The following is a 22438-nucleotide window of genomic DNA, read 5'->3' as shown; positions in this document are numbered from 1 at the left end:
CTGGGGACAGGAGAGGATGAAAGGGGAGAGAAGGGGAAGAGAAAGAGTTAGTTCTAAACAATAGAGTTCTGGTTGAATACTTGCAAACAGTATAGGAGAGAAGAATCAAAGCTAGAAAGTAGGTTTCCCAACCCTCGATTCTATCCTATCTCACATACACACACACATATATACACATGCATATGGGTATAGATATATAAATAATGAGATTAGCTGCTTGAAACTATATTTTTAATTTTTTTCTTTCAGTACAGGGTCTTACTATGTAGCTCTGACTCTCCTGGAACTTAGTATGTAGACCAGGACGGCCTTGAACTTACAGCAGTCCTGCCTCCTGCCTCCTGCCTCTCCTGCTTCACTTGCCTCTGCTGCCTCCTGCCCCCTGCCTCCTGCCTCCTGTCTCAAGTTTTGGAATTAAGGCAAGCACTATGCTCAAACTATAGATATTAAATAACATTTATCGATAAATAAATGAAAAATATAAAACAAGTTTTTCTGATAAGGGATAAGAAAAACATACAAAAGGCAAAACAGAAAACAGGACAGATCTTGGTTAAACATGTAAACATTATAGTAACAGAAGAGACTTTGCTACAAGCCACAAATAATTTTTCAGTGCATTGTACAATGAAGGTAAAAGTGTTTCATTTCCTAATATCCCAAGGTCACTGCCAACTTTATTTTATAACAAATTTTTAGCTTCTTCTTGTTTTCCTGCACCTAAACATTTCGGCACTTTCTGATCAATGGAAACACTTGGCAGAAGACCAAACTACCTGCTGGCCACTCCTCTAAATTGTTCAGCCCTGAGTACATGCTGGACATGGTAACACAGACCTTTTGACTTCCAACTAATTAATGGTCATCTCATTATGATGTTGCTCTGAAGACATACTGAGCACTGCCCTAAGCGCTCTTAAGCCAAATATTTCGTCTTACAAAGAAAAGGGGCCGAGAAAGGACATCTTAAAGTGATCTAAAGAGCCACATCCCAGCCTGATGTGGTGTGCTGCAGGCAGCTTTTAATCACCAATGCAGTCCTGGTGGTGTGCCCGATATACACCTCAAAACTTGATACATGCATTTGATGTTCCCAATAATGCTACAAGGCAGGGATTGTTTCTGTCACCAATTGTAGATACAGAAAGCAGGGCACAAAGAAGTGTTGTATCTAAAGTAGTAAGTAGTATAAGTGCAACCTAACCCAGGCAGCCTTAGTCCATTCTTTGTGCTTTCAATCCCTGTATCCTAGCGCTTGTTCGAATGGTGTCTAGGGCTGTCCAGAGCATCCAAGTGGGGCCACACCACTATGATGGTACTCCTTTGTACTAAAAATATCCTACATAGTAATTTCTGACAGCCCCAACTGACACTACCCATGTCGTTTTGCCATGAATACATTTAGCTAGGGATTTTTTTTTGTTAGGTTCCTCTGCAAAAGAATATACTATGAATATTTTTACAGAAACCCAGGCCCATCTGTTCCTCTATTTCTACACACATGTATTCACAATAACATTCTTATATGCATTTCTAAGATCCAATATGAACACAATGAGTAACATAATTTGAGGATGGACACAAGGCAGTAAAATGTCAAGCTATCTTTCATGGACTGGTTAGGCAACAGCAAAGCAGACATGCCCTCAGCCGTTTTTAGAGATTCATGAATTGAGGAACTGCAGTCTCTTTCCAACTCTTTTATGCAACTCATTGGAATGCCGTTCTACACAGTTGATTGATTCATGAGTTTCCCCCACTGCCTCTCCCCAGCTCCTTACAAACAAAGGGCAGATAGAAGAGCCCCCTACTTCTCCACATACCCAAGACACTATGCCACAGGGTTAGAAGGGTGCAATTCCATGGCGTGCTCTATTTAAATCTAGAGCTGCACTTTCTGGTTTGCCATCTAAAACTGTCTTTCCCCTGTTTTCAGCCCTGTCAGGGCAAGCAGCCCTCTGAGGAAAAACCAGGTTTGGTTCATTTCTGTGAAGCTATTTCTAAATAGCTTCTAAGATATAAAGCTATTTAGTAAATGTTTGGTTAATGGTGCATGAATAAGCATAAGAAAGATTCTCTTTCTCTGTTTCCACCAGATATGTGGAAGTATATCGGAATTCCCTGTAATTTGTACCATATTTTCAGAAAAATATAAGTATTTAAATGATATAAAGTAAATTATCTATAAGAAGATAGAACTCTAAATATCACAATTCTCACAAAAAGAATAATTTAATTTTGAAATTATAAAAGGTAAGAGGAAAGAACTATTTGAATTTAAATACAGTGCTGCAGTTTAGAATTTTCAAATTTTTTTCATTGTTTTTCAAACCATTTTGACTATGCAAATAAAGGGAGGTTGACATGAATTAAACTATTTTGATCCTACAGTTTGAACTCATCACATACACAATTTCAACTTCAAAATATTCTAAGTATATAAAGGTAAAATATTTTTATATATTGCTTTGAATTAAAATGTGAAAATTATTGATTCTGATTAGTTTATAATTAGCTGTCAACTTTTATTACATGAAATCTCAAAATAGATCACTATATGTATAATAAAATAAAAATTTGATTTGTAAGTCATCAAAATATTGTGGAGCTTTTATATACTAAAATATAAAGTTATGAAGAATTTTCTTACCCTTATATTGTTAAGAAATCTTATCAAGAAATAGGAGAATACTAAGAAGAATTGTTCCTATGTATTAAAGTCTAGTTCAGTTTTTCAAATCGTATGCACTTTAAAATAGCTCGAAATAGGACATGATAAGTGAATATAAATACCATCTATATTTAAAAGATTTCTTGTTTTTATTTTATGTGTGTTTGTGGTTTTTCCTGCACCTATGAGTATATGCCACATATGTGCCTATTATCTGAAGATGCTACAAAGGGTATCAGATCCTCTGGAGCTGGAGTTACAGGTGGTGACTGGTTTCCATGTAACTTCTGGGAATTGAACCCAGAGTCTGTGTTAAAGCATTTGGTACTTTTTATGATTGAGTCATCTCTACAACCCAATACTATATTTTGAATTAATTTTCTAATTAGGAGGGTTAAAAAGATGTAAAGATTCAAAGAAATCAGCTTTTACTATTCTGATAGCTATTGTGATAGTGTCCTGGATTAACTGTCCCCCAGGGACAGTATTATTTTTCTGAGGCATAGCTTCTGGTCATAAAAAGAGAAGTTTTCATTTAAATTTTTACAGTAGGTTTCAATCATCATGAAATATTCACATTAATGATTTCTTTTAAACTCAGATAAACATCCATTATATTTGAGATATTTTTGTTTATTTGTCTTGTTTTTCTTTTTCAAATTCCTGGTAGCAAACTGGGTCATCATTAGTGCCTTTGTCAATGATTGGCAAGATTATATGAGACTGAACATCATACTAAAAGCAATTAGATGGTCATAGATAAATTAAAACAGCAGTTGGAAGACAGCATAGGAAATACGCAGATGGAAATACGCAGATGGAAATACGCAGATGGATTTTAAAGGAATGAGATGGAAAAATAACTTAATCCAGGATGCCAATCACAGGACTTAGACTTTGGAATGACAGCTGTGAGATTAGGAAATAAAAGAACTTAAATCTGAGACTTCCAGTGGTATAAAACTAAAATTTATGGTCAAACAAGCAGGAAGGAATGAGTCAAAACGCACATTTGATCAAGAAACCTTAGGAACAAAATGAATCTGAAATAGGCTTCCATCTCAAGAAACAAAAGACTACTTCCAGTAGTCTCCAACCTTGACGACATTAAGGTGATTTTTTGAGCTCTAGCTCTTTGGGGATGGTTTCCTGCAAATACAAAAATAATTCTTTATGTAAGATTTAGCCACACTTAAAGATATAAAGACATAGACCTTCTTTTTCAGTGTCTAGCTGAGTTAGTCTCTTTGACCACCTAATGCACATCTACTCTACAACCAGCCAGATCTATATTCCACACAGTTCATCCACCCAATCTGTGTCACAATCAATTTCTAGTTTCTACCTGGTCCTGCCCTATCTACCAGCAAGCACAGGCCTTTTCCAACTTCTCCACCTAGCTAGAACTCCCATGTCTTTCTGTAAGTCAGGCCTGATATATCTTTCTGGGCAACCAATCCAGGCCTTTTCTCCAAAACATTTCATATTTAGCTTGGATCTGATACCCAGTGAAATCCTAGTCTGGCTTCCACTACCTGCAACCAATCAATCTATAGGCTTCTGTCAGACCCTCTCTACTATTCTATAACCCATAGGCCCCTGCCAAGCCACATTAAACTAGATTTATCTGCTGCCACACTCTAGTTTTGAACCAGGAAGCATATCTTGTATACCAGCTCAGAATTCCCTATGTCTACCTGACTTCCTTCCACTCAAGCCATTTCAAACCTCTAGGAAGAACTCACTCTTGCATCTTTTGCCCCAAACTTCTGGTCAATAACAGAATCAGAACTCACAAAAGAGGCAGACATGCCAGGTCACATTGCCAAAATACCAACAACATTCAAGGTCAAGCCAATACTTCTTTGCCAAAATCTATTAATCCTATAGAAATATTTGTCAATTACAATTACCTTCAGGAACTCTAAGACACAGAACCTAAAAGAGCAATCATAAATTTCCTCAAAGAATTCAGAAAGTTTAAGGAAAAAACAAAGAAATCGATGAATAAAATTAAAGAGTATAAATGTCTGAGTGATGCACTAAAAAATCAGAAACATAAGGCTGATCAAAATGAGAAAAAAATCCAGAATTTGAGAATGAAACTCAATAAGGAAATAGAAACATCGAAGAGGACAAAAACTCAAATGAAGATGAAGGTGAAAACCCCAATAATCCCACAATAAAACTCAAAGGCAAGGCTCACAAGTAAAATTAATCAATCAAAAGATATCCAGGACTCAGAAATAAAGTATTAGAGCTAGACTATATAAGTAAGGAATATGAAATTTAAACACTCTCCTCCCCCGCACATGCACATACAAAAGGAACATATAATAACTGTGGTATACCATAATAAAAAAATCAAGCTTTCACATTAAAGGCATAGGGGAAGGAGGAAAATCCTAAGTCAATGGCATAGACCAGATCTTCAACAAGATCATAAAATACCTCCCCAAACTAAAGTAAATCAAATATGTATGATAAAAGAGGCAACCCCAACAAGACAAAACCAGAAAATAAAATCCTCATGGCATAACATTGTTTAAAACACTAAGGATACCTAACCAAAAAAAGTGTATTAGAAACTACAAGAGAAAAAAATGCAAGCTATATCTAAAGGAAAACTGATTAGAGTAACAGCTGATTTCACAATAGAAACTTTGAAAGCCAAAAGATCTTGAAATAACATACTTCAACTCCTAAAAGATTATGATGGCAAGCCTAGACTAATAAGTCCAGAAAAACTATCTATCATCACCAAAGGAAAAAGACAATTTATTTAAACACCCTAAAGATGCATATACAACAAATCAAATCTGAAGAAAATGTAGGCATTTGGGGCTGAAGAGAGTAACAAGACTAGCTGAGAGATTGTGAAAAGAAATATAAAACCATAATGATTAAAACAGAAAGTACCACTTGAAAACACAAACAACAATATTTAAAAATCAACAGCATGATAATCATAATTAACACACTCATTTAAGAACTCTAAATATCACCGAGCTCAGTTCTCCAATCAAAACCACAGGCTGAAGGAAGAAGGAAGGAAGGAAGGAAGGAAGGAAGGAAGGAAGGAAGGAAGGAAGGAAGGGAGGGAGGGAGAGATCAGTATCCAGAATAAATAAAGAACTCAAAAAAACATAAAGTATCAAAAAAAAGAGAAAATAGGGCCTGGGACCTGAATATAAAATTCTCAAAAGAAGAAAAAATGACTAAGAAATATTTCAAAAGAGTGTTCATCATCTCTGGAACAACGATCAGTAGAACATCCAGCAACAAATGCTGGAGGAGTGTGAGAAACAATCCCACCAATAGTGGCTGTGGTCAAGTCAGTGTGAAGAATTTTCCAAAAGCAGCAACAACAACAACAAAAACAACAAAACCCTACTCCATAGACCAGTTATACCAGTCCTTAAAGGACTTGACATCTGACTGCAGAGATACTCATTCAGCCATGGTCATTGCTGCCTATGCACACTACCTAGAAAAATCAAGAAAGAAAAACCTTAATGTTCTTCAACTGTAATGAAACTGTGGTACAAACACCAGTAGAATACTACTCTGCTGGAAGGATAAATGAAACCGTGGGTTTCATAGATAAATATGTGAAACTAGAAAATACAGAGAGGTAACGCAGGCACGGAAAGGCACGTGCTGCATGTTCTCTCTCACTGGAGACTTCGTCCAAATCTTCGGATGTGAAGACACATCTTGGAGTAACTGCAGAAACCACTGATATAAAACAGAACCATTGGTTGGGTAGGTGGGTGAGGGAGATACAGAAGTGAATAGCAGGGTACAAATGATCTTATTGGACCAGTGGGAAAAAGAAGAGGCTCTAATTAGCAAAGGGTAGAGAAGTAAAGACAGAAAGGGGAGAAAGGAGGTAAAGTAACAATAAGGATGTCTGAAAAGGTTACAAGCAACCAAACTATTAACATATTACCACAAAACCCACCCTATAATATATGTAATCCCAAGTATGGACATATAGTTTAAATGAAATTGTCTCATGTGGGTGATAATGCTTCCTCCAAGAACAAAAAGCCCCAACACCAACAAAAACCCTAACACCAGCCATAAGAAACCCTCTTTTGAGTTGTTGGTCAGTGTTGTCCAAGAGACTTCCAAAACATAAAGGCAATTATTATTGTCCTTGGTTGTAGGAAAGTAGCAATTGCTAAAGACAGCGTGCACTCAGATGCAGGGTCCTCAGGCCCCTGAGCTGGAACTGACATGCATGCATCCTCCTTGAGGACTAGCTTTCATGGTGCCAGAAGGTGCCACACAAGTTTTCAGAGGAGGGAAGCACTCAACAGTCCTACCCAGTCATGACACCATCGACCACAACAGCATCCAGCATGACACAACAATCCTGAGAATGCACAGTGCCAATCATACCTTGGCACTAATCAATGGCTTTCTAATTGGATTAAAGACTCACTCAACAAGAGGGAAATCATATCTAGTTTGAAAATCCTAGCCAACTATCCATGGTTAGTAAAGTCATGGGTCTTGGGGGAGAATCTGCAGCTGCCACTTTGCTAAAGCCACATAATCCTAACTATATTCCCAATATTTATTTTAATATCCACAGGTCAGTGCAGTCTTTACCCATCATTAGGAGCTTCTTTTTGTAACATATGGATGCATTGTCAGAAGACCACAACCAATCAAGACACAGAGTTATAGAGCCCAGTCCCAATGGCCCCCTTGTACCTAAGGGTCAGAGAGGGGAAGGTGGGAAGGAGGGAGGAAAAAAGAAATAAAGAAGTGACATAAGGTATTTTTTGGAAAACCCAACCCTTGGTTGTTTTAGCAAACATATAGCGATACAGACACGAGGGAAATGTAAAACTAAGACGAGATGGAGAATTAACTAAGAATGGAAACAAAACACACAAGACTGTAATACAAGTCCAAAATCTTAAAGATAAAAATCCCAACAGCTCATTGTATAATAGGATAGAAAGAATACTTTCTAACTGCCAGAATTTGAATTCAAGCTTATTTCAAGTTCCTTTAGCAAATGTTGTGCAAGAGAAAAAGGAGGTGAGCCATTGGAGAGTGAAGGAAGGGGTGTCCTGCACAGAGCAGTCAGACAGATGGTTTAACGTGAGTCTACTTCTCAGTGTGCGGCATGATGCAGTTCTGTGGTGATCTGACAGCACATAGGTCTTCAAATGCATTGGAGTGCATCTGTCACTTCATTTCACGAATCTTGAAGAACAGGAGTAAAATAAGAATAGCTTTCAAAATCTCCACACAGTGCTCTCCAACTAGTACAAAATGTTATTTTCCAATTAGGTAATAAATACCAACTTTAATCACAGTATTTTCTGACAGTCAAACAGAACTCCACAAGGAAACAGGAAAAATAATCTTAAAATACCAAGGCAATTTGTAACTGTAAATCATATCTCTTTTAAAGTCACATTTTCAACTGTACTTTTTATTGCATTTTTCATATTCAAATTTTCACAAAAATGCTGAAATTATTATTGTCATTATTGCTATCATTTCAGCATTACAACCAATTTGGGACCTGGTAAAAATAAATGGTATGTATTTAGGACAATTTGAAATAATTGAAAAGGCAGTAATATAGCTGATTAGGTAGGCAGAAACACATTTAAAAGCCTCAACGATGCCTTATCTGCCTACAATTCCTTAATCAAGAACTTCACGGCTGAATCGTTACTGCCCTGAGGACATGTGACATTCCAGGCAGAGCACCATGACTCATTGCTCCACTCAAGAATCTTACTCAAAGGTATTGTCCTTCTTTCTGATTTATGTATATGTGCTTGCACGCACAAGTTTATGCTGCTGTGGATGAAGGTACAGGCCATAGATTAAGTTGAATGACCTTTCACTCTCTCCCTTTCTGCCTCCTCTTCTCTTCTCTTCTCTTCTCTTCTCTTCTCTTCTCTTCTCTTCTCTTCTCTTCTCTTCTCTTCTCTTCTCTCTTCTCTTCTCTCTCTCTTCCCCCTCCCCCTCCCCTCCCTCTCCCCTCCCCCTTTCCCTCTCCCTCACCCTCCCCCTTTCCCTCTCCCTCTCCATTTGTGTGATGTGTTTGCATGACCTTGCACAGGGAGGGCAGAGCAGGACATCAATACCTTATTCTCTCTGCTTTGTTTCCTTGAGACAGGATTTCTCATTGAACCGGCAGTTCACTGTTTTGGCTAGTCTGGCACATGACGGAACTCTCAGGGTCAGCTAGTTTAGGGCCACCCCACCCTGATAGGATTACAGGCACATAAAGCTCTGCCCAGCTTTTCATGTAGTGATGGACTTCAAATTCAGGTCACTATGTTTGCAGGCCAGGTGATTTTGATTATGCCCTAAGGCCAGAACTAATCTCAGGGAATCCTCTCTGATGAGTGAAAGCAGTGAGAGAGAACATGACAGAAATCTTCAGGGTTGGTTCATACATGTGTGAGTTTATGTATGTATGTGAGAGAGACTGGGGGCAGGGGAGGAAGAGAGTATGCTTGTGTATATGTGTGTAAGAGAAATGTGTGTATGACAGGTATGAATGTATGTATGTGAGTGAAAGAAAGAGAGGTGTACGTAAGAGCGATATGATAAGTGATTTGTGTATGTGATAAGGGGGAGTGGGGGGAGAGGTAGAGGTCGAGAGAGATAGGGAAAGGGATAGGGAGAGACTAAGGCATTAGAGAAAGGCCTAAATGAGGGGGAAAGGTGAATCCTGGCTGCTTCTATTACCTTCTTTCTGGACACACAAGGAAGATGGTTGCCTTGTTTCTGGAGCCCGCTCATGCCACTTTTTAGTAAGGAGATATGTGTGCAGGTGTGAGAATGTGTGACAGAGTGCCAGAAGTCCTTGTGCCTAATTTATCACTCATTTCAGACCTAATCTTGGTTAAAAGTCACTTTGGTCTCTCTCTGTCCCTCCTCGATCTGGTTGGCTGGAGTTTACCTATTATTAGCTTCCTCCTCCCATCTGTACCTTAGCCCGAAGCCTCATGCTTTCTTATCTTAGTACGCTGTATGCCTCCCAAACGCGGTAGCGGACACATTACACCACAAACAACACTTCAAAATCACTATGAGGTGTTAAAAGAAAAAAAAACAAACCAAGTTCCATAAGAAAAGATAGAAGTTGTTAACAGTTTGATAGGAAAGCTAATTCGCCACCACAATGATCAAAGGTATGACGCAGGTCTCACAGGAGAACATCAGGCTCAGGTGTCTGTCATTGTGATGCTCTCTGTTGTCAGGCCTGCAGTTACAGGATGTAGCTGCCTTTTAGAAGCCGCTGCCCTTTCCTCCATCCCCGCTGCTCTCACCTTTGCCTTAGCATTTTTCTGTTCATGCCAAATGAATGTGCTTGCACGGTCTCTGGCCTTGCCTTGGAGCCACTTTACTTTTCATGCCTGACTGGTTTTACCTAGTGTCTTCCCATTCTTGTTCTCCGGGACACTTGCCTGTCCTGCTTCTATTGAGGCTCTCCTCGTGGTACCAGTCTAGACCTGACTTATTGCCCCTGCCACTCCCTGACTGTTAGACAGATCCCTTTCCTACTCAACCTTCAGACACTCTCCTGTCGCCAGGCGTACTTCATCCTGTTCCCACATATGATGTTATCTCATCAATTCATACTTTGAATAAAATCAAAGTTCAATGCACACCCTCTCTTGCAGGGACATAGATGTTTTGTTTCTCAAGCATCCGCCCAAACCCTCTTGTTTTAGTAACAGCGACCTAACATTCCTTGGACTTCAGTACCACTTCCTTGGCTGGTATCTTGTCAGGAGCATCAGTCATGGTGTATTCATTTTTGATAAGATTTTCAACAAGTTGTCCTTTCTCTAGGATAAAACTCTTGAGCCCAACTGCATGAAGCTCAGGCTGAAAGATTCTAATTATATCCTAATGGTGTATCTATGCTGAGGCTGCTCAACTGATCCTAACACCCCAATCCACATGTATGCCTAGTTCTTGCCTCTACCTAAGCTAGCACCTTACTTATTTTTCCTTAAGTCTGGAAATTGTAACCATGTATGTAATCTTCAGTAGCTCCCTTCGCTCACATTAGCAGAGATGCTTTCCATTGATTATGGCAAAGAACTTTATCTCTTGCGATTTGAAGATGGATTGTGGCATAGACTTGTTTGTCTTTGTGTTTCTCTCAACTCATAAAGACAGACACTTTCATCTAGTCTTAGCATCCACCATTACCACATGCCATCCTCCCTTTATTTACAAACTCATACCCGGTGCTTGGAAAGATTTTCATTGCTAACACTCAGATAATAGCTATGCCTGCTTGTTGGTCCTTGCCTATGCGAATTTATCCCAACACAATAATTCTTCCAGGTTTTCCCCCTCTGGGTAAAAGAGCTGCCTGTGCTTTTCTTATATGTCTAGCCCTGTAACTAATAGTTTCACTTTATTTAGCAATGAATGAAAGCTCTGATACACACTGACTGCAAGTGGGTTCCACCTGCTCCCTTCTCCAGAGACCTGCCCTCCTTCACAAACTGACAAGTCTAACCTGTTTCTTCATTGAAGAGCCAAGGCCACTGTGTAACTCCCAGGTATGCACGAGATTGTGCTGAAGATTCCTCTACTGCATCCTGTTTCTTTCTTTCTCCTAAGAGCTCAAATCACTTCTAAGTCTACCATGGGAAAAGCAAATTCTGGATGAATTGGAGACATTCTTACCATCTTCCCTGCCACCATTCAGACAAATGGAATGAGTTAAGGCTGCTTTATTAGAGTGAATTCCTGGAAAAATCATTTCAGACATGTAGCAGAACAAACTATAAAAAGTTGACTCATCTACTGGAATCATAAAAAAAGAAAATTCAAGTAAAGCAAAGAAGCCACAAAGAGCAACCTTTCAGTTGTCTTCACAAGATCTTGCCCCTAAAAAACCGTTTCCATTGCTTAATACATTAGGGAATTAAGAACAACTTAAAAGGGCCATTCAGCTAATTGGTGCTTTTTAAATTGACATTATAATGCAAAAGCTATGAAGCAAATGTGTTATAATTAAAGAACAAACATTCTAAAATGGAGACTCATATTCAAAATAGTAGATATGAAATTTTATATAAAGTAATACATATAAACATATTTGGCAAAGATATATTTAACATTCTACTTCCAAACAAATCTGAATTGACTAACAGAATTAAGAAAATGATGTTAAATATAATAACTTTGAGTCCTTCCTCACTCTTATTCTGAGCTATATTCTGAGGGTAAGCATAGGGACATCCTGCACATGCTGTGACTGCTGGCCTGTGCCACCATCCTGTTCAAAACTTCTTCCCAGAAGCACCTACGTAAGACTAACAGAGTAGAGACTGACAGTAATTTTATGAGCAAATTCACAATCCTGGGGAACCCTTATGGTTAAACACAGAAAGCTAGGACTTTTTCTAAAACCTAAGTTAGGATTTTGAGGAAGGCAGATCTGTACTCCTAGAACCGAAGGCCCCGCCTTTTGATAGCAATGTCACACTGCAAATGAACCCATACAGTTGAAGAATCTAAACCATCTCCACATCTAAACCAGAGCTTTCCCTAAAAGCTGGGTCAGTTTGGAATACATCTGTACAGCAGAATAAAAGGGTTGTTTCTCACCATCTCTAAAAAGGTCAAGCTATATCTGAGTGTCACAAAGTTTATCATTCTAATTAATCTAGTTTGACCAGAACCAGAGTACATAAAGGAAACACATCTTGTTCCACCTGTTGCATCCATCGCCCTTACCATCTAGTGCTCCAGAAGGCTGAGAACCACCTAGAAACAGAAGCAGAAGTAGGGGGAGATCAACAGGTGTGGTCCCTTCCAAGATCTAAGGTGCCAGAGATAAAAAAAAATAGATGAGTGAATTCTAACTTGGAATTAGAAAAGCCTTCCAGAACACAGAGATGCCTACGCTAGACTCGGATGACTGGACACTTGTCAGCCATTAACCACAGAGAAGGATTTCCCAGTGTGAAAGAATTAGCACTACTGATTCATGGAGGATTTTATCCTGTCTTATCCTGCTTTAATTACAGAAAGAGCTGGGCACGATAACATGCACCTTTAATGTGAGCTCATGAGGAAGGGAGGCCTGGGTTATGCCATAAGACTATGTTTCCAATGGGGGAAGGGAGAAACATAGAATTCTACCACAGTACAGAATATTTTGGCACCCTGATTATTTTCAGAGCACACATAAATGTTACAAGTGGGTATAATGGCATTCTTTGAGGGAACAGTATGACCCTTAAGCAAATGGAGATATATTTTCATGTACACATAGTAGCAAAACTTACTTGCCAGGATATCTTGTGTAAGAAAAATTCTATTTCATCTTGCCTTTCTGGTAGATGGTAGTTAGCGATAATTATAAGCTAGGATTTATGCTTAATGGGTGATGACATCCACAGACTCTATCAACATGGCTGCCCACATCTTTAAATACACAGGTTAGCCTGAGAAAATACACAGCAATGCTTGCATTAGAACTATATTTACTTTGATTGAAATGCAGAACCTGAGATTACAGCCTTTGGGATGGGGAAGGCAAGGGTGTGTATTTGGATGTAAGCCAGAGCAACTAGGAAGGGATGGGAGGAATGGAATGGTATGGACCTTCCGTTCTCAGGATAAAGTGTAATGGCGTGGTAGAGGAGATGACCGTGGTAACAAGAGAGGGAGCCCATATTTTAGTATTGGCACCAGCTGGAGTCTAGTAAGTGCTTCAGGCACTTCCTCTAGTGAGCATGTGATAGCCCTTTGCTGTTCAAAAGGAAGTAAGTGTACTTTACAGGTTGTCTCCTTTGAAATCTTATTTATATTTCACTAGTAACTGAATATAAAACAATAGTAGTGGGGGAGATTCAGCAGTCCTGACGTGTGAACACAGATGTACTGTTTCCTAGCTCTGGAACTCTGTACAAGTGTTTCCACCTCTCTGGGCTTCCATTTTCGCCTCTGAAACATGGAGATAAATATAGTTTAGTTACCATGTCCATCTCAGTTACTTTTCTGCTGCTGTGAAGAGACAACAAGACCAAGGAAACTAATAAAAGAAAGCATTTAATTGGGAGTGTGTGCCCATATTCAGAAGGTGAGTGCACAACGTGTCAGGGAACATGTTATCAGGCAGGGAGGCATGGAGGTGGATCACTAAGACCTTACATCCTGATCTGCAAGTTGAATGTAGAGAGAGCCAGACTGGGCCCTCTGTGGGCTTTGAAATCTCAAATACCACTACCAGGAGCACACCTTCTCTAATAACACCACGTCTCTTAATCCTTCCCAAAACTGTTCCACCAACTAGGATCAAGCATTCAAATAGATGAGCCTACTGAGGCCACTCTCACTCAAATAACAATTATTGATATGAGGATGAAATGGTACAATTCAGGACATTTAAAATGGTTAGCTTTGATAACCCAAGGTTTTAGTGTGTTTTCTGTTACACACAAAGCAATCCACTGTGTGTGTGTGTGTGTGTGATACTATATGATACAGATATAGATATATGTAAAACATATATGGAGAGAGAGAGAGATTAAATATCTTCACTGCTAAAAGGAGAAAAATTAGGTTGGAAAAACAAAATATTTACTGAACAGTAACTGCTCCCTGGGATCTATTTGAAGCAACAAAAATGTTATATTAGCAGTGATGACTGAAAACAAGATTCAGTTTTTAAAATAAAAGGTTGTGATAATTTCATATATATTGCGAACCATCATGAAGATTCAGGTGATGGAGCACGCACAGGGTTTTTCATGTTCAGGCAGCTACAGCAACCATAGTTCACCTGTCAGTACCACGAGGCCCCCTCTCGGCAGCATGTACTCTTCAATGTTGAAATTCACTAACCATTCTCCTCTTTTGACCTAATATGTCACCTTTATAGCTCATTTTCAGCCCAAGAGGGAATGTACCGCAGGGATTAAACAGAGCTTGCACCAGGCTCTCTACATTCAAACACTGGTTCTGTTATTCCTGTGCTACCTTAAGAAAACTTCACAGCTTTTCTCCATGCTTCACTTTCTTCAACACACAACCGGGGTGAATCTCAAAGAGCTGTGAAAACAAATAGGTTACTATATGTAGAGCACTTAGAAAGAACTTCCACATAGTAATAATTAGCAGATGTCAATTAGAAATATATTCTAGTGAGGACACACTGATGCTTATAGTCTAATCTGGCTTTTTACATAGCTAGTAAAATGTCCAAACAAAGTTTTCTGCCTTGCCTGGCTAGGATAGCATGTCACGGAAATGGCTACCACAGAGAAAGATACACAGAGTAAGAGCACACTATATGTGTTCAGAGCTTCTGCGAACTAACAAATGCATGGCAATTTCCCTAACACAGAGAATAAAGAGATTAGAAATACAGTTCATTGTCAGAGCAAATGTTGTCACTATCTGTCATATGTTTACATTATCCTAAGTTTCTCATTAAAGCTGTGATTTTGGATGGAGTATACGCTAAAGAGTTAAGTGATTTGCCACTCTTGAGCTAAGAGTTTGGCCATTATATCTGTTTTTTTTCCCAGGGTCAGAAATTCCCAGGTGGTCTCTTATGCAAGGGAATAACTGAACCTTACAGCAATACAAGATATGCATAATGAATCCTAATTTCAACTCATGGAAAAGGGAAAATAAAGATACATGCATACAGACACACACACACACACACACACACACACACACACACACACACACACAGGAGATAATAGGGTCTAGCCAAAAAAGAATTGCTTTCTTAACAGTTATAGCACTTGATTTCTATCAAATTAGCCAACTGACACAGTCTTTCTAATGAAGTTGTATATGAAAAAATAAAATACTAGCTAGAGACAGATTAATGCTCAGCTGAGAAGACATAAAGCAAGGGAACCATTAAACTACCAGCTAGCCTCACAATGCATCAAACTAAGTGTGTGTGGATGTGGGAAGTTAATATTATACCCTATGTAAAAGAGCATAAAAACTGACAAATTTTATTTGAATAGATTCAACATATAGTTTATGGTCTGTACATAAAATTCAGTTAGCACAGTGAACTGAAAAGCTGACTTGGCAGACTCCAAAGCTGAAAGTGAGTCTGTGCTCTGGGTGGCCCACTGAGGAGCCAGACACTCAACAAATCATACGAAGGCCTAGGAACTTTATTTAGATTCATGGATAGCATCTTTAATTTACAAGGGGATTATGTTTCTGAGAAGTAATTAGCAGAAAAAAATGAAAGAGACTGATTTTATTTGATGACATCATTTTTATTTGATAAATTCATAAAATTAAAGTAATGGAAAGATCCTTTTTCTGAAACAAAAGATTTGGACAATCATTCTGCAATCATAATGAAAATCATATGAGTTCATACATACTCAAATTAACAAAAGATTTACAGTGCCTTGAAATTCTTGTTATAAGGAAATTCTATAATTTAGCTTCCTCTACCCAGCAATGATATGAAGCTGAAACTGAGACTGCACGTAAATAAATAAGTCCATTTCTTAATTTTTCACATACATTTTAATGAGTGCTTTTAAAGAAAAATAATCAGTGATTCATAAGCTATTGTCTGTCATCCAATAGAATAGTTTAAAATACAAATGAATAAAACTACTTTGATGTAAGGATTTATATTATGACTACACATGGCCCAAAGTCTCTCTTTTGACCTTTTCAGCATCTCTGGTGTAGTCATGCATACTTATTCTTTACATATGGATAATATATGCAAAGATCATCCTGATCCAATATTAAAATCAAAGAAATATGCATTTCAAATGTTACATGTGAAGAAAATGATGAGAAAAAACCCCAGTGTAATGTCTCAGTTCATATATTTTTGTGATTCTCTAGAATGCTTATGTGTTAACTTGAAATCTGTGATTTTATTCAAAGTGCTAAATATAAAAACAGAAAAACTGTTATCAGATTGGAAGGCTAACTTGGTAATTTGAAATGAGACAAATGATAAGTGGAACTTTGTAAAACAGCACTGCTATTGTTCTCGACTGTCCACCCAAACTAGATGGCAAGGTCCTATTGCTGGAAGCTCCACCACTTCTGATAGAGAAAATGGAGAAACAGGCTAAAACTGAGCTGAAAAGCTCCTTACTGCTAGCTAGCTTTCATATTACCAGACAGTGCTACACAGGTTCCAGAGGGTGAAAAGTTACCAAAGGTCTTAGGCATCTACAGACTACAATAGCAGTCTGTCAGGAAGAGGTGCCCACTGTGGCAACTGTGGCCTGGCTGTTAGGGATGATAACCACATGCTTTCTCATTAGGTTTTATACTTGCCCCATGGGAGAAATTCAAAACTGGTACTATAACCATGGTCATAAGCCCACGGATAAAGAGGCCCTAGAGAACCTACTGCTAGTTTTTTTTTCCTAGATGGACATAATGTCACATTGTCTTTTAAATACTTATGTCCATAGATAAGTGTGTCTCTCAGCTGTTGTAGAAGCGTTCCTTTGCAGTGGGCAACAATTACTAGGCAGAGTCATAACTGGTCAATGTGCTAAAAAAAATTAGCTATTGGGTTTCATCCCTAAACCAGGCATTCTTACCATCTACCAATCCCCAAGCCCTCCAAGCCTCGGGGAACAGGTGACAGAGACAATGTGAGAGTTGGGCATCAAGAGTGCTATTAAATATTGTATTCTTCTAACCCAGCTACTGCACTCCTGAACTCAGTAACAGTAGCTACTTGCACAGGTCTGCCCACAATGGGAATCCACATGGGAATGATATGGGAGAGGATCATGAGGACCTAAGGGGCAGTTGATGGCTGCTAGTGGAGGGGTGCAATATTCTTGCATAGTTTAGCCACTGGTAACTTGTCTTTGCTATTGTAAGTAACCCCAACATTGGCTTATGCAAGTACCCAGAATTGAATACAGTGAGTCACACAAAGATAGAAGAGTGGAGGGGGGACTTGATGGGAAGAAGGGGTTCAGTTAGAGGAAAGGAATGAGAAGGGATCATAGGTTATATAATCAAATTACACACATACCCATATGTTTCTGAAAATAAATTATTTAAAAACAAAAAGCTAAAAAAGCAAAGAATATTTAAATGACTATACTTTTTTCTACAATATGTAGTATAAAATTTGAGTTAAATATTCTGTAATGTGACTTATAACAGTGTTATCTCATTTTAACAAAAATGTTCTTGTGTCATTTTAAGGAATTACAATTTACAAATTAATTCTAATGAGTCGCCATTTCCTACAGAAACCATGAGGGCTGTCTCCATTAACTTTGACACTTGTGCAAATATTATTTGAAATGATATTAGTGTAAGCATTGGTAAAATTCAGGGGTAGGCTCTAAGTACAAGACAGTCTTCTGTACTTTTTCTCCTGATGCCAGGTCTCTCTAAGCTCCCAAGAAAGCACCAAAACTTCATCCCACAGGTCAGAATTCAATAATTAGTTGTTCAGGGAGGCCTCCCTTGACTTTCTAGACTAGAAAATTCCCTACTATAAGGATTCATATCAACATGCTCCTTTAAGGATGACATGGGTCACAGTCACAATATTATTAATGTATATGTAATTGGTGACTGTTTACTTGCCCTTAATATTGCATGAACGAGCTACTGTATGTACTATGTGTGTGTATTTCCAACCCTTCGAATTCCCAGTATTAGTCATGTTAACTTATCACAAAAATAATTTAATACCCCCACTCCCCAAAATAATACCACATACCTACCTTTAAAACAGTCACACTGCCCGCAATTTTAATTTATAGGACATGAGTTATTCTACTATGAATTATAACTACTATGAATTATAAAAGCAATGACTTTTCAGGCATATATGTTTTATTCCTGGAAATGGGTTTGGCTTTTATTTCTTTGTCTGTTCATTTGTTTATTTGTTGGTGGTTTTTGAGACAAGCTCTTAGTATGTATCCCAGGCTGACTTCAAACTTTTGCTAATCATGGCCACTGCTAAAATTTCAGCCTTGAGTCAGCGCAATCATCTCTTTGTTCTAAACAAACAAACAACTGTAAACTATTTATACTGATGCTTATTTTAAGGCTCTTTGTAGCAGACTTTCCATCATCTCAAAAGATCTTTATTAGGATTTTTATTGTTTGTTTTTACGATTGGGTCAGTCTCTCCTGCAGGCCATTCTATGAGCTTATATCCTAATTGTACCCTGAGATTCTGTTTAACAGTCTGACAATATGGAATCTTACTCCCAATTCATTATCCATCCCCAAGAAATTCTTACTGAGTAGCTCCAAAGATTTGGCATTGGTTGTACCATTTTTCTTAACCTCCCTTTGAAAATCTCTCCTCAATAAGTGGCTCTGGTCCCTTGCAAAGCAACTTCCCAGCTATAAAGTCCCCACAAGCTCCTAGAGTCATTGCCTCCTTTTGTCTTGATGGTTTGTTTTTTACTTCATGTTTAACTTCTTCATAAACTATTTATTCCTTCAAATGATCATTAGTTTCTTTGAAAAAGTAGACACTTGTTTTGCTTCAACTCCTTTCCTACTTTTTTTCATTTTTATAGAGCACTCATATTGTCTGACTTTGTACAGAACTGACCTCATCCTCATGCCACTGTCCCCAGTAGTGACCTACGGTCTGGCTTCATTACTGCCTTCATCATGCCAGATTCAGAGATGCTATGGCACTTTCTTCCTTCTTGAAACTTTGATCACTAAGCTTCTATGACATCTTATAAAACTGGACACTTCTATAACTTTTCATTTTTAAATTTTTATTTGTATGGGTATGAGATTTTTGCCTGGATGCATGTATATTATAAGGGTGTCTGTGGAGATCAAAAGAGAAGGTTGGATCCTCTAGTACAGGAGTTATGGTAGAAACACAAATGATGAACTTATAAGAAACATTTATTCATCTACAAATATTATCAAAATTCATGAAGATATGAGATGAGCCATTTCCAGTCCCCAGATGTACAATGACAAACAAATAAGTCAAGTTTAGGAACACACTCAGCCAACTCCCGGTTCATTTGATAACTGATGGCCCAGTCCCTTGACAGTACTCCGTGCTCTTCGCTTCCTTCTCTTCTCCAGATGCTCATCTGCAGTCCAATACTGGCTCAGATACTCAGGAGGAGAAAGGGATATTTGGTGAAATTCTACCAAGTTGAGGCTACTGTAGATGATATAAATAACAACTTAAATAAAGAAGTCTGCTACTTTTTGGTAAATCACATTATCTGTGCCATGTATCACCACTACATTTCATTGATAATTGCCAACTACCTCCTGGCACTATAGGTAAATTTCATCAGTTACATTCTCTATCTATCATTCTGAGTCTACTCTTACCACATAATACTTTACAATGAACTCAATTATAATAATACTTAACCATTTGCTTTTAGCTTTAACAAATTATTCAAAGAGAAAATATATATGAGAAAAATAATTAAAAATTAAATATGGGGCCCAATGAATGAAAAAGGAGATAAAAGATAAAAAAGTTGATACATAAATCAAGAAATGCTGAAATAAATATGGTCCAAAAAGGATCATAATTAAAGATCACATACTAATATCCAATAGTTTTATTCATGATACAATAGAGACATAGGTAGTTGACGATGTGCTCTGAGGGAGAAATGGAGTACCTGGTCCCTCTTCTTCTTACTCCTTCTTTCCTACCAGGATGAAGTAGAAGAGTCGTCTTATCACCAGCTCTCTAGCATAATATCTGCCTGTTCTCAGGCAGAGAGCAGCAAACCCAAATGATCATATACTGGATACTCTGAAATTGAGTCAAAATAAAGTTCTCTAATTCTCAAGTTGGTTAGCTCAGATACTTTGTTATACTAACAGAAAGCTGGCACACTAATAAACATTATCATCATTGCATTTTACAAAAGGAAGATCAAAATAATTTTATGTATTAATTCTTCAATATATGAGTAAAACCAGTTTTATTTCACTTCTCATTTGAATAATGACATTGTTTTGGCATTAAATTATTACCATTCCCAGAGAATTCCAAAGAGAGCATAGATGTTCAATTTCTAAATTTCTTCTGTGGCAAAGAATAAATACTTGACAGATATACTTGGCTTAATCTTTAAATTCTGAATAAGCTGGAAGCCTTTCTTTACTAACTGGAAATGTATAGGTTGTTGGTGATAATCCATGCTCTCTAACAAAAGAATAATTATGAATCTCTGAGAAGATAGTAATGTGACACTAGCAGTATAATCATGCTACTTGAGGAAATGTAATGTTGCAGAAGTATAACAGTTTTGTCTGTCACATATATACACCCCAGAACTTTTCACAAAAAGAAGGTATCTTTACTCAAAGAGAGAAGAATATTTACCCTATTTATAGTGTGATGATTTATAGGATGATGAAATTTCTTTCATATTCCTTTCTTCAGAGCTAGGATACTAGTTACTTTCCTATTTCTATGACCAAACAGCATGACCAAGAGAACTTACAAAAGACACTGTTTAACAGGGCTTCTGGCTCCAGAGGGTTAGAATCCCTGGCAGCAGAACAAAGACATGGTGACAGTGACAATTAAGTGCTCACATATGGATTCCAAGTGGGAGGCAGCAAGAGGACACTGGGAATTGTTCAAGACTTTTGAACCCCAATTCTCACCCATGTTGACACACCGGGATCAACAAGACCTTCTAATTCTTTCCAAAGAATTTCATGAGCTGGGATAAAGCCTTCAAACACTTGAGTCTATGGTCATTCTCATTTAAATCACCAGTCTGCATCCTTTATTTTAGAACATATCAATAATGGCAGGTAGTACTTTGAATTAATGTTTGATGTTGGAATTCTTCTGAAAGCCTAAAGGGAAAGTTTTTAAACCAAAACATGACTAGCACTGTAATTGCAAGTACGATGGGTCTTTTTATTGTGTGACTTAAAAAACAGTTCTGAAAATTAGCCCAAAACAGGGGTCACAGAAGCAGTTTTACAAGCACACATTTCAAGGAGATACCAAAATTCTGTGGAATTATCTACTCCAGGATATCTTTTTTGAACACCTCTTATTTCACAACCATACATACACATTCTGAAAGCGAGAGACTGTCATATGAGACGTGCTGATCAATACATCCATTAAATGGACTAACTTGTAAGCTATCCAGATTATCTATGATACTGTATTTTTTCATCCCAGATATAATAAAGAAGTCAATGACTGCCATGTCTCAAATTCCATTTTAATTCAGCACTTCATTGAAGATTTCAAAAAATACTTGACAAGTCACTCGCTCTTTCAGTTTCTTATATCACTTTCTTCACATCATTGAGGAGTCCATTAATTCTCTTCTTTCTTGGTTCTGCCTCGGCCTCCCTTGGTAACTTCTCCTCAATAGCCATTTCTAGTCAGCTGATACTCATCCGAGTCCCAGACACTGGCAGAATCCCAGCTTCAAGTTTTCTCTTTTCCACATATATTTCTTCCTTGTACACCTCCCTGGGAGAGCTCAACTAATCTAAGTTTACTTTGAAAGTAATTCTTCATACAATATATTTTGCTCATTTTCCCTTTATTTTCACAATATGAATTGTACTGGTGCATGAACATGGGAGCTATTTCCATTTTTTGGTGTCTTCTTCAGGTTCATCCTTCAGGATCTTAAAATTTACAGTGTATAAGTTTTTCACTGCTTGGTAAGATATATCCAAAGATACATATATATGTAAATATACACATAAAGACAAATATATACATATACATGTGTGTATATATACATATATATA

At 37.8% G+C, this 22438-nt stretch overlaps 1 protein-coding gene across 11 annotated transcripts in view; it reads right to left on the bottom strand.

Moving 5' to 3' along the window:
• Positions 1-22438, bottom strand: part of Macrod2 (mono-ADP ribosylhydrolase 2) — a 2017257-nt gene that overhangs the window by 1816567 nt on the left and 178252 nt on the right. Inside the window, exon 4 of one of the 11 annotated variants that reach the window (XM_063284995.1) lies at positions 14551-19838. The exons of the other annotated variants lie outside the window; for them this stretch is intronic. Coding sequence (XP_063141065.1) covers positions 19822-19838 — 17 coding nt within the window. The 3' untranslated portion in view covers positions 14551-19821. Of the gene's footprint in view, positions 1-14550; positions 19839-22438 lie in introns of those variants that run through there. 11 annotated transcript variants of the gene reach the window in all.

This window comes from Rattus norvegicus, chromosome 3 (genome assembly GCF_036323735.1).
Source record: "Rattus norvegicus strain BN/NHsdMcwi chromosome 3, GRCr8, whole genome shotgun sequence".
Taxonomy (NCBI): domain Eukaryota; kingdom Metazoa; phylum Chordata; class Mammalia; order Rodentia; family Muridae; genus Rattus; species Rattus norvegicus.
This window is presented reverse-complemented; position numbering and strand designations above follow the sequence as displayed.